Here is a 14,014-nt window from a genome sequence, read left to right as displayed (position 1 = left end):
ATTGCAATAATTATTTTTACGATGTACTACTGTTTGTAGAATAGTACATTGTATTTTTGTGTTAAAAGCAAAGTAATATAGTAAACGTGTATGAAACATTTATTCTAAACTAAACTTCAGGTAAGCTCAACAACGAACCGTTATGAGACGGCCTTTATTAACCTAAAAAAATAAGAATGTTGGACAAATAAGAAAATACGTAGTTAAACGTCGCTTTGGTGGCCAGTAAAACTAATAGCGAAACACATTTAAAATGCGAGAATTCAAAAGGTTCCCTCATTTTACTAATAAAGAAAAGAAAGTCATCTCCATTCAAATTGGCAAAGGACTATACAGTAGTCTGTCGTTAGCATTTGTAAAGGTGGCTGAACTCTTAATAAAGTATTTTACAGGGTATAATTCTATAACCCTTGTCATATCTAGTAAGGGGAGAATGAATGCTATTATTAGTAATTGAGCAAAGAAAAGTCAGACAGACACAAATGAATACAGCAAACAATCAGCGCCTGTAACTATAAATATTTACATTCGCCCTTTTCTTTTCCATTGAAAATTATGACGTTCATTTCGTATGAACAGCAAAAGGCAATGCGCTAAAGGTATGTCAACGCTGCTTAGTGATAACGGGCTGCTGATTTGACGACGTCCACGTATAGCCAGGGAGAACGTTCCTTAGATGACGTCGCGGTTGTTCCGTCTGGTGAACAGAATGACATGGAATTCCTTCTGAATCAGGTGCCCACAACAAAATGTGCGCAAATTATAATATAATCTTGTTTACAAATGGAAAGGAAATACAATGTAAATATAAGAAATGAAACTCTTCTTTTTTGGTGTTCATGCGGAATGAACGACATAATAGGATCGGCAAAATAAATATGAATCGCATGGATTCTTCCAATAATATCAATCAAAAGATGTGTTTGACCTAGAAATACTCTTGATGAACTAAAATGTTTTTTAAAATATTTTTTATTATGTACAATGTATTATTGGTCGTATTCGAAATCGCAATAAAGCTTCCATGTACTTGTTTTTCAACACGGGCAAAAATTTAGCTGCCAAGTATACATAAACTTTTACACCTCAAATATAATATTATAATGATCAAGTTAATTTGTACTATTACATGACTTTTTGACGACCTCTTTATAACTTTATGAGACATAGATCGTTAAAAACAACAGTTAACGAAAGTGTAATATTGTAGCAGTAAGAACATTTAGTGTCACTCCATTTTTATGCGTATTTGACAAATTAATATATAAACTTTCCACTAGTTTAGCAAAGAGGTATAAGAAACCATTTACGAAAATAAAATGAATAGTTGACTATTGTAAATTGAGATTTTTTCAAAAGAACTCCGGTTGTTTTGAATTCTATACTCTCTATATATCATCACATAGATGGCAATTCATTGTCTTGTAAGAGCAAACTGTTTATCGCTTACTTTATGTGTAGTACTCAGTCGTTCGTGCTTTATCAAACTTTTCATTGGTATGGATATTTATTTTGATTATCGTATCGTATCATCTGGTACCGCCACTTCATTTATACAACAAAACGTAACTCTTACACTATTCAACTTCGTGGATTATTAGTTATTCTAATGAAGCACTATTGATCTGTTTACGTTTATCATACATTATTTAATGTACTTACTATTGCTATATTTAGAACAGATATACAACAGACTGTCAAATGTACAAAAGGTTAACTTCTTATCTGATGATTTTTCTAACAATTTGATATTTTAAGCCGACACTATATTTGATTTTAGATTAAAAGATCAATTACGTCAAAACCTGATCAAATTTAACCCAGTTGAACAAAATAACAAATTCTTTATATGGTATTTCTAATCTATACCTACTTGTGTGATCGATGAACATAAACTAAAAACTAGATTTGGCAGTATCAATTTTCAGTAAGTTGCTATCTGTTGTTGCGTCGACCAGAATGCTCCATTCTATCAAATGTTAGCATTGGGGTAAACCATGTTCTTCGTGCTATTCGTGAAACAAACATGAGTTAACGTTTTTCTAGCATAAAACGTTTAACAAGTTAAACAGATAATATTATGTTGACTAGCGTCATTAAATTTTCATTCTAATATGCATTTCTCTGTTAAAACACTCTTACGCTACAATGACGTCATGTTAATGTGCGGTGACGTCCATGTTTTTGTTGCGATCAAGAAAGAGCGCTACTATATTTTATCTACTGTTTTAGATTAAGGGCATATTAGAATCGAAATAATTTATAGAAAAATCGTGTTTTAACACTATTTATACACTCGGGCGGTAAAACGTCGTACAAATAATTTCACTCGGGTGGTGCCCTCGTGAAAGTATTACGCCCGACGTATAACCGCCCATCGTGCATAAATAATGTTAAAACACTCTTTTGCTATAAATTATTTCTTAATTATATGCACGGAAACGTTGACGTTTACTGATGATGACGACGGCATTCCATTTCAAACTTTTTCAATTATGCGTTGCAGCTTACAGTGTGTAAGAACAAGATTGCGTCTTTTCATTTTGTTATAAAGTTTTTGACGCCAGATATTTTGGCTTTTGTAATGTGCGGGTTTGTATTTTTGGAAACGAGAACACTTCACAACGTTGAATAATCTTATTATATTTCCTGATTTTCTGATTGATCAGACATTACTTAATCCAAATGAGTAGACAAATAACATTAAGCGAGATTCTTTCTTAGAAAATATAAAATCCCAAGGTATCTGTTTATTTGTTTATTTATTTTTGTTACAAACGATTTAAGCAATTATACAGTTATGGAGAAAGGAATACTATCATGCGTGTATCTAACTTTCTGATAATTGCACATCAAATAACCCGAGGGGAATTTATGATTAAATTAAAGATATGTTTGGCAATAGATTCACTATTGAATTCCAAATAATAGCTTTTGTAACAGAACAAGAAAAGTTTGTATTATTGGTGAGTTATGCGCAGTTTAACATGTAGACCTCTTGCTTCCGTTTGTTCTCAGGAATTGTGTATTTTAACAAAACTTTTGTTAATAAGTACATGATGTCTGGTATTATGAATGTTTTCCACCCGAACGTATGCTAAACATGACATAATGTTTCGCGATATTATCCGTTAACAGTGTCAATAGGAAACTTGATCATATTATTTGAAGTCTTTGGACGACATACTGTCTCTCATTTCGTGGTAATATTGCAGCAGGTTTTTATATAATGAATATCTAATAACAATTCAATAGTCACAAGAGAGACATCGTGACTCTTGAATTAATATTTTCATATGTACCTCTAACGGGAAGTACAATAAGTTCCAAAAAGTTATGATTTGTTTGTTCTTAACCATAAGGCGTCTGACTACTGACTTGATAATATTATTTTCAAAAGAGTGTAAAGATACTGTAAATTTCTACTATCTCAGAAAATTCCCACTTAGCTCTGATTATCTACGGTTTTTAGAATAAAAGGGGCATAATCATACAAAATTTGAATAGCCTTAGGAGTTTTCTCCTATGAAGAAAATATGCTGTCTGAATACTGGAATGAAACAAAAACAAATGTCTGCAGAAACGTTTCGAACACGTGTATATCTTTTGTGTCATGATTGGATACAGCATTTATGAACGTGGACGTATGTTGGAACTGTTTTAGACAAATGATTATGTAGTTGCAGACATTTCCATAAACATGATAAAGCAAACTTTGAAAGAAAAATGTTGTAACGTGAATTTTTGTTGAATGTTTCTAACATTTAATAAAAAGCCAACATTGAATCAAATATAAAATTATTGCCTAAAATGTGGTTGTATTTTTCTGAAGCATTTAACAATAAATACTTTTTTGACAGCGGCCGACTTATGCAACAAATTATTCTGAACTATTCAGTCTAATATAGGATAGATACAAGATAATATTTCTAAAGAAAAACACGATAAATTATTCAGAGGTTAAATTGATTTTGTTGATTCCGTTCTGATATATTGATGGATTGATAGGTCATGGCGTATTGTAAAGAAGATTTAACAGTTGAATCAATTGTGATACTACCATTCAGCTGTACTTTTTGATTAAGTTAATATATTCTATCATATGTTAAGAATTCTTAAACATATCAGTTCACCGTCTTGATAACAATATAAAAATAAACACATTTTCATGAGGTATACGAAACATTTCGGAAAGCTATCTAGCGCGTTAGTATTGAATGTAATGAATTAAAACCGAAGTTTATGGGCTATTTAAACAAATAAACAATCCATTTGGATAATACTCATTTATGATTTTTGATATTTTATAGACATTGCTATCTTCATTTAAATGTATTAATTTGTAGCTTTAAGGCATACCCCTTTAACCTTTCTTCACCATATCAGATGCATCTCCCTTGAAAGTTTCAAAATATATGCTTGTAATCACGTTGCAGGCTTTCTGCTTTATTGTATATAAGATATATTTTAATCGTGTTAGAGGATCTCACTTTTAAATGACAGTATATTAAATATCGCTTTATAATAAAAATCGTGTTAGAGGCATCCCGCTTTATAGTTTATTATATCTCGCTTTATAATATATAGCATGCAATTTTTATCGTATTAGAGGCATCCCGCTTTATAGTTTATTAGATATACTTTTTATCGTGTTAGAAGCATCCCGCTTTATAGTTTATTAGATAAACTTTTAATCATGGTATTAGCATCCCGCTGAATAGTATACTAGATATACTTTTAATCGTGTTAGAGGCATCCCGCTTTTTAGTATATAAGATATACTTTTAATCATGTTATTGGCATCCCGCTTAATAGTACACTAGATATATTTTTATCAGTGTATAAGATAGACTGTTAAGCATGCTAGAGGCATCCCTCTTTATAGTATATAAGAAATATATATTTTTAGTCATGTTAAAGACATCCATAAGATATGTTAGCAGTTATTTTAGAGACTCACCCATTTTACGTATTATTATTGTAGAATCCTACCCCTTTAACATCTCATAGGATGTTACTTTAATCATGTAATAATGTGGAATAAAAAATATATAGTTAACCAACAAACTCTTTCCAAATAATGCCGGTGCAAATGTTAATCGCTTTCAACTTTTGCTTTTTTACCAGGTTACGTATACCTTACAAAAATCATCATTTGCCTTTTTAAATAGGAAATGTCACACATGTTTAATAAAGCAGAATATATTTTTAGTCGGGAATTAAAAATATCATTAATGTGATTTATCATTCAAGTGTTATACTAATCACCAATTTGTTTTCTAAATGTTAGTCAAATATTGGCACGTCTATGCCAGTCAAAACTCTGACAACCAACCTCTTTCATAAAATGCAAACGGATCTTTTGTTCTTTTAAATTTACATAAAATCAGTGTCAAATTAAACTAGGTTAAAATCGGGAGTACATACATGTATAAATTATTGGCGGTTGTATTCCCGTTTAAGAGGAATAAATTTTGAACTGTGATACATGAAATATTATCCATAAATTTATTACAGTAATAAATAAAATTCCTTATCACATCACATTTAGACATGCAAACATTTGAACAGCTGTATTATTCTAATGATACAATGGTCATAAGAGCATTAATGCAATCTTTAAAAGAATAAATAATGAATGTTGAGGGTGTAACATTTACTGCTATTTCAGTACAAAGTATACCATACAATTTAAATGTGAATGTTCACAAAGACTATAACGGCTTCGTAAAAACTGTAATACAATACAACTTTCAACAGAAGTCCACCTACGGGAAAGGTGAACAGTGTTCTCTTAACACAATTGCTCTCTTAAGTTAGTTCTGCACGTTTGCTTAACCGGAAGAAATGACTTTTTGACAATTGTTATGAAAATAGTAACCACGAAAAGTTTCATCAAACCGGCAAATTTTCACAAGTGGCTTCTATGTGGGGTTAAACTTCTGATTATATTTTGTGCGTATAGAAAAAGTTCCACAATGTAGACTTTGATCAAACATTTTATAGATGTAGATTAACCTATTGTAGAAAATGTTATAACGTTATTTACCGCGCTTTAACATACGACGTCGCGCTAGTGACGTCTACGTCATATCCGTTGTTCTTACATGATTCTAAGATATGTTTCAACGATTAAAGGTAGAACCTGGGCACAGCGTTGTAGTTCTTTACATCTCCTATGCGATATTGGTGCCGTGACCTAAAACATGAATCTACAGAAATTACAAACACAGAGAGAGGGCCATCGACGTTTCGTTGACAGATATCTCATCAAAATTGAGCAGGCGAAGGAGAATTCGTCATTACTGGAGTTTAACGCTATTCTAGAATCAGTTGAAGCCAAGGTACAAATACTAGAGACACTTAACGAGAAAATACTTTCAAACACAGAAATCGAGTGTATAGAAGACGAGATATTCCAAGCAGAAGAGTATTCACTACAGCTGGAGATAAAGTTGCGTCAACTCAGAGAATTCCGAAATCAACAAGAGAAGTTTTCTACAACGTCACTTCCCCGAGAAGATCAGCAAACATCAAGAGAAATACATGATCAGGAGAATTCTAGAGAGTCAGGTGATCAGCAAAGTTTACGGGAGAGAGATGGACAGCGAAATGGTAACGCCTCAAACTCAGAAGATAGGTATTTCAACGACAGAAATGTGAGTAATAATTCGTATAATCAATTTTACAGATTACCTAAAATTTCCCTGCCAACATTCAATGGCGATATATTAACATGGCAATCATTCTGGGATTCTTATGAGTCTACCATACATATGAACAATAACCTTACCGATGTGCAAAAGTTTAGTTACTTGAAATCACAACTTGAAGGAAAAGCAGCACAAGTGATTGAAGGATTCGCCATGGCAAATGTTAACTACATCCGGGCTGTTGATCTACTCAAAGAAAGATTCGGACAGCAACATAAGATAATGCACGTAGCCATGCAATCCTTGTTGAAATTACCTGCCCCGTCAAACAGAGTTACTAGTTTGAGAAACTTTTATTATAAAATGGAGACATTCATACGTAGTTTAGAAGCCATGGGACAGTGTCAAGAAAGTTATGGTAGCTTGTTAGTGCCTGTTGTGTTAGAAAAATTACCAAGTGAAATTTGAAAACAGCTAGCCCGCGAAAACGTTGAAAATAACTGGCGACTAGAAGATCTACGAGCTTCTATCAATCGAGAAATCTGTATCATGGAGGCTGGTACGGCGCGCAGTGAACCGGAATTCGACGACTGCGAGGCTACAGCAGCGTTTTTCATGACAGCAAAATCTAAAAGAAAACCACAACATCTCGCGCAATCATCATTCGGAAGGTCTAATCGTAAAGATGATATTAAGTGTGCATTCTGTGAACAAGGACACAAATCTGTTGAATGTTAAACTCACTGTGATACTAATTCAAGACTTGACATCGTGAAACAGAACCGCTTGTGTTTTAATTGTTTAAGAAAACATCCCGTCGCTAAATGTAATTCGATCAAGAGATGCCAAATTTGTAACCGGAAACACCATACGGCAATTTGCAGCAGACGACAAACAGCTCAGCAGCCGAAGTCATCCCCAACAGAAATTACGCATACACCGGAAGCTGGAGTATTTCATTCATCAGCAGGTCTACACGGTAAAGGAGTCTTGTTGAAAACAACCATAGCAACCGTTTCGTCAACTAAAGTACAGCTATATACCAACATACTGTTCGATGAAGGTTCACATAAATCCTTTATTACGGAAAGTTTAGCAGAAGAACTTGAACTCACCAGAAACGGCACAGAGACAATATACTTGTCATCCTTCGGCTCTACTAGTAACAAGATAATGCAAGTAGACACAGCAACAGTTTACCTAGTAACAGACGAATATCAGAAAATACCAGTCAAAGTCCTGATTGTACCTACAATATCAACGCCTCTCAACAACAGATTACAGAATACAGCTTCAAAATTACCATACCTTCGTGGATTAAAACTTGCTCACCCGGTGACAGAAGACAATAACTTCACCATTTCTATGCTTATAGGTGCAGACTTTTATTGGGACATAGCAGAAGACCGTATAATACGTGGAGAAGGACCGACAGCTGTCAAGTCGAAGATAGGTTACTTGTTATCTCAACCAGTCCCAGCCGAGAGCGCGCACAGTACAAATCACGTCTGCAATGTAAATACGTCACACTTTTCTCCAGACATGCTTGAACGATTTTGGAGCCTAGAAAGTATGGGGATTACACAGACTACTGAAGACAACGACATATCAGATTACTTTAAAAATTATCAGCAATCGTGCATAGAATTCAAAGATAGCAGATATTCGACTAAGTTACCATGGAAACTAGAACATCCGCCGTTGCCAACTAACTATGAGGTAACTAAGAAGAGGACAGAAAACACCATAAGAAGACTACAGAAAAACCCGTATCTACTACAAAAATACGACGACATAATTACAGAGCAGGAACGCAGAGGTTTTATAGAAAAAGTCATTACTGATACCCCACCCACCGGACAAGTCCATTATATACCCCACCACCCAGTCAAAAAGGAATCTTCAACTACACCAATTCGGATCGTGTACGACTGTAGCTGTCGACAGTCACCTAACTTACCTAGTTTAAATGATTGCCTGGAATCGACCCCGCCGATACTTAACGACCTTTCCAACATACTAGTCAGATTTCGTCTCCACAAATACGCTGTTACAGCAGACATAGAAAAAGCCTTTTTACATGTAGGACTGGACGAAAGAGATAGAGATGCTACTCGATTTTTATGGTCTGGTGACATTCTAAACCCGAGCAGTCCACTATGTATTTACCGTTTTAAGGCAGTTTTGTTTGGAGCTACATGTTCTCCGTTCATGCTTAGTGCTACCATTTTGAAGCATCTAGAACTCAACAAACACGTGCAGGCAGCGGAAGTCATCCAGAGAGATTTATACGTCGACAACGTCCTGTCAAGCTTTGAATCTGAGTCGTCTGCGTGTACCTACTTCAAAGGAGCTAGATGTCTGATGAGGAAAGCCGGTATGAATCTAAGGTCATGGACGTCGAACAGTGAAAAATTGCGATCCTTGGCGGCAGCCGACGGAGTACTTGACAATGACGTCATCATCAAGGTACTTGGAATGCAATGGAACCCAAATACAGATGAACTGTCATTTACCAATAGAAGTATACCAAGCTTAGATGTAATAACCAAGAGGACAATTCTCAAATTCTCGTCACAGATATACGACCCTCTCGGTTTACTTAGCCCAGTTACGGTTCGAGCTAAGATCTTACTTCAAGAGCTCTGGAAAAGTAAATACGACTGGGACATATTCCTACCGGAAGTTATAAGAGACAGCTGGAACCAGCTTGTAGAAGACCTGAATAGAGTCACAGACGTCAAGTTTTCAAGACAGCTATTACCTACACAGAACCCGAATAGTACCACATGCCGTCATATATTTGTTGACGCTAGTATTAAGTCATACGGAGCAGTGGCATATTTCAGTAACGAGAAACAAACAAGAATACTTATGGCTAAGAACAGAGTCGCTCCACTAAAGACTTTGACCTTACCTCAGTTGGAGCTCATGGCTGCTTTGATTGGTGCTCGGTTAGCCTCACATCTACAGAAGAGTTTACAGACACCAAATGTAACGTTTTGGTCAGATAGTCAGATAGTGTTACATTGGCTGACAACATCAAAACCTCTCAAACGCTTTGTGAGAAATCGTGTCGATGAAATCAACCAACTTACAGGAAAATCACTATGGAGATATTGCCCTACGAACGATAATCCAGCCGACTTACTTACACGTGGTATATCTGCAGACATTTTCCTCGATAACCAGTTATGGAACACCGGTCCGTCATGGTTGACAAACAGAGTACAGTGGCCTACCTGGGAATACGAACACGTGACACCGCAGACGACAACTGAAAAGAATGCTGGTAACTCAGAAGAGATCAGCGTGTCAAGTTTACAGTGCTCAGACACACTCGGAATCCATAATGTAATTGACATTACACATTACAGTTCTTACACCAAGCTACTTCGCGTCACAGCTAATGTTATGAGATTCATCAACAATTGCAGACAAAATGCAAACAGACAAACCGGAAGTTTATCGGCGAGCGAACTTCATGATGCTGAAATTCCATGGTTGAGATCCTGTCATGCGAACTCGGTTAAAGAAGAAATTGAAAATCTGAAGGGTAATAGAAACCGGTTACCGCTCGTCAGACAACTGCGTTTATACCTAGATACAGACGGACTTATTCGTTGCGGAGGAAGAATTCATAATGCACCGCTGGAATACGCAACAAAGTTTCCCTACCTGTTACCAAAGAAACATAAACTTACCAGATTAGTCATCCAAGATGCACACGGAAAACAACTTCATTCTGGAGTAAACGCCACCATTACTCACCTTAGACAAAAGTACTGGATTCCTGCCATTCGCCAGTGCGTCCGATCAGTACTAAGGACGTGTGTAATTTGTACAAGAGTTATTGGCAAGCCGTATCGAGCACCAGACCCACCGCCACTCCCGAAGATCCGAGTAGAAGAAGCCCCACCGTTCAGTGTTACAGGTGTGGATTTTACTGGTGTGCTTTACGTCAGGAACGAAACCGGAAGTGAGTCCAAATGTTTCATCTGCTTATTCACATGCGCAATTACAAGGGCCGTTCATTTGGAAGTAGTTCCAGATTTGTCGACGGATTCATTCTTACAAGCATTCAGGAGGTTTAGCAGCAGAAAATCCTTGCCAAAACTCATGATCTCGGACAACGCCACAACTTACCTGTCAGCAGCCAGTCAACTTAAGAAACTTTTCCTGTCAACTTCTCTACAAGAAGCGCTCAGCATGAAGGGAACAGAGTGGAAGTTTATACCAAAGCGGGCCCCGTGGTATGGCGGATTTTGGGAACGGTTAATAGGTCTTACCAAGACGACTTTGAAGAAGATTCTCGGAAGAGCTTTTGTAACCATGGAAACTTTACGTACCATTGTGACTGAAATCGAGGCAATTTTAAATGACAGACCTATCACGTACACTTCCTCAAACATAGAAGACATGGAACCATTAACACCGGCACATCTTCTTTACGGCCGTAGGATGACGTCACTTCCGTATTACGACATTGAAACGGAAACCGGCATGGCGTCTGTTCAGATTGACCAGTCAATACTTACCCGGAGAGCGAAGATCCAGGCGAATATAATCAACCATTTTTGGAAACGCTGGAAGACTGAGTATTTGACCTCTTTACGAGAATACCACAAAACTACAGGATCAAACGAACGATCTATACGGGCCGGAGATGTGGTACAAGTTCACGATGAAGGACCAAGGCTGCGCTGGAAACTTGCAGTAGTCCAGGAACTGATTACAGGAAATGATGGTTTAGTTCGCGCCGCGAAAATAAAGACTGTAAATGGGCTAACGACGAGACCAGTGGTGAAACTGTATCCGTTAGAGACTGTTACCAGTGAAAAGTGAAGTTCAGTACCTTTAAAAATAGTTTGTTTAAAGATCTGATTTTTAATAAGTGATTACACAAGATACTTCATTTAACAGACTGCGGAAATTGTGTTCCATGAGAGACTATTATTCATAACACTAGTAAAGTGTTTGATACAGAGACTGTTCAGATTATATTTCGGGCGGATATAATACATATCTATAAACGATAAATTGTTCAAACAGAAATAGTAATGATTGATCAGAAAATCAGAGACAATTAAGTGAATACTTAGACTACGCCTATTACGTTTTGAGAAAGAATCTTTCTAATCTAAAATGAATAAACTTCATTTTACTAAGTGTGTAATACTTGTATTTCTGACAAGTTTGATTCAGATATTTAAGTACTCATGTTTCATCCTTTTAAGTACTTTGTTATAGATAATACTTTTCGCGGCCCCCAGAATGTAGAAAATGTTATAACGTTATTTACCGCGCTTTAACATACGACGTCGCGCTAGTGACGTCTACGTCATATCCGTTGTTGTTACATTATTCTAAGATACGTTTCAACGATTAAAGGTAGAACCTGGGCACAGCGTTGTAGTTCTTTACATCTCCTATGCGATACCTATTAACCATCATATGGTCAAAAACAGTGTGTAGGTGCGTGTGTTTAATTTTTCACAGTTCTCCAAATATCGATCGGAGTCCTTACAATACTGCTTCTTTTATGATATTTTTAATTATCTTACATCAAAACCTTTGACACAGTTAACCTGAAGAGGATGACTAACACTTAATACACGGGATAAAAAAGTTTCTCTGCAACATTAATGCAACCCGTATAATGGCTACATGTACCAGTCATTATTCTAGGTTTTCCGCAATCATGATGTTGTGCCTTTATCTTCCGGTAATCAAACTAGAATTAGATTAACATATCCTATAGAAAAGTTTTAGTTTTTGCGTTCACTTATGAATACTAAATATCTTTAACACCTCTATGAGACAAAAATGATATATTTTGCTGCCTGGATCATTGAAAATAAAAATGCTGCATTAAGATAAACATTCCACCAACATTAATTTTGTATATAACTCAAAATAGTACTGTTAGTGTAGATTTATAACTTTAACAATTCGACTGACGTTGTACATGAAAATATACATCATTAAATCATATTTTTTTCAAATAAAAAGCATGTAATCATTTACATGACATGACAGTGTTATTTTTGAATAGGGATCTATACGGGGGTTATAAGTTTATCAATTTGAATACCCCACAATGCCCGACAAACTGTTGCACATCATTTTTTATTAGAAAGACAGACGTAGTATGTGATAGCACGTGCGTCCGTCCGTCTGACCGTCCGTGAGTCCTTAATACTTCTTGTCCGGAGCATAACTCAATAGCAATCAAGGTAATTATTCAAAACTTGGCAAGTAAGTAGATGCTGAAGAGACAACGTGCAGATCTGATGGACCAGTTCAAAAGGTCAAAGGTCAAGACCACAAATGGAGCTCAAATGTCTAATTTGACACTTATAGCACTTGCCCAGAGCATAGCTTAGTATTTTTTCAAAGTGTTGACTTCAAACTTGGCATATAGATAGGTGGTGATGAGACGATGTGCAGAGCGCATGAATTATGTCAAAAGTCAAGGTCATCGATGGAGCTTTAAGGTCAAATTTGTCCTTTATATTTTGTGTCCGGAGCATGACTCAATAACCTTTAAAGATATTGACTTCAACCTTGGCATATAGGTAGATGACAATAAGATGATATGTTGAGTGCATGAACCAGGTATGTAGGTCAAAGGTCAAGGTCAAATTTGTGTGTCATATTTTCTGTCCAGAGCGTAACTTGATAACCATTCAAAGTGTCGACTTTAAACTTGGAAGATAGGTGGGTGGTGATGAGGTGATTTGAGGAGCGCAACAATCCACTTTTCTCGCTACTCTTCCCTCCTGACATCTCAACACAAATACTTATATATTTTGTGCTTTGTTATTATTAGTGCAAGAATCAGGTCTGTCGGTTACAGAGTCAAACTTTTTATTTTGTGTCAAGAGCATAACTTGATAACCATTCAAGGTATTGACTTCAAACTTGGCATGTGGGTAGGTGGCAGTGATACGGTATGCAATGCATGAACTCACACATTAATCCCCAACTCCAATAAAAATCACATTCAGTTTCTTGTGACTTATAATTCTGTCTCGTCTGGCGCACAAAAACCCCCCTTTCCCCACACACTTCACTATTACATCTCCTTAAAATTTTACTTCCTTCTCCTCAAATCTAGAAGTTCGGGCGTATATTGCTCCACTTTGTGAAGCTCTTGTGGATGCACATAGACTCTGTGTTGTTCTATTTTCTGGTCCATTAAGATCATAGAGTTCAATGTATCTGTATGATAGGCTCCACTTAATCCGGAGTCAGAGGTCGTGATGGGTGTTAATATACAATTCATTGCCTCTCACAGACTTAATCAAGCCGTGTCTTCAATTAGTTTGCTTGCTAGCTTTTCATACTTCCAAACGTTC

General features: G+C 36.1%; 2 protein-coding genes across 2 annotated transcripts; both read left to right on the top strand.

Moving 5' to 3' along the window:
- Positions 1–6,206: 6,206 nt before the first annotated feature.
- LOC128559280 (uncharacterized) lies at positions 6,207–7,121 on the top strand. Its single transcript, XM_053550560.1, has one exon. It carries the CDS (start codon positions 6,207–6,209, stop codon positions 7,119–7,121), a length of 915 nt encoding a protein of 304 aa, XP_053406535.1.
- An 81-nt stretch (positions 7,122–7,202) lies between these two features.
- LOC123530253 (uncharacterized) lies at positions 7,203–11,498 on the top strand. The gene is made up of 2 exons (XM_053550559.1): positions 7,203–7,324; positions 7,538–11,498. The coding sequence occupies exons 1-2, from the start codon at positions 7,203–7,205 to the stop codon at positions 11,496–11,498; spliced, it is 4,083 nt and encodes a 1,360-aa protein (XP_053406534.1).
- The last annotated feature ends 2,516 nt before the right edge of the window (positions 11,499–14,014 follow it).

This window comes from Mercenaria mercenaria, chromosome 9, assembly GCF_021730395.1.
Source record: "Mercenaria mercenaria strain notata chromosome 9, MADL_Memer_1, whole genome shotgun sequence".
NCBI classification, from domain to species: Eukaryota; Metazoa; Mollusca; class Bivalvia; order Venerida; family Veneridae; genus Mercenaria; species Mercenaria mercenaria.
The sequence above is the reverse complement of the archived record's forward strand: the minus strand, read 5'-3'. Positions and strand labels throughout refer to the sequence as shown.

What these genes read in the sequence shown, in the direction of transcription:
- LOC123530253 (XM_053550559.1), top strand. Translation starts at nt 7,203, where the DNA reads ATGGAGGCTGGTACGGCGCGCAGTGAACCGGAATTCGACGACTGCGAG. An exon ending in GCGCAATCATCATTCGGAAG is followed by an intron (nt 7,325 to 7,537) that starts GTCTAATCGTAA and finishes GGCAATTTGCAG; the next exon opens with CAGACGACAAACAGCTCAGC.
- LOC128559280 (XM_053550560.1), top strand. Translation starts at nt 6,207, where the DNA reads ATGAATCTACAGAAATTACAAACACAGAGAGAGGGCCATCGACGTTTC.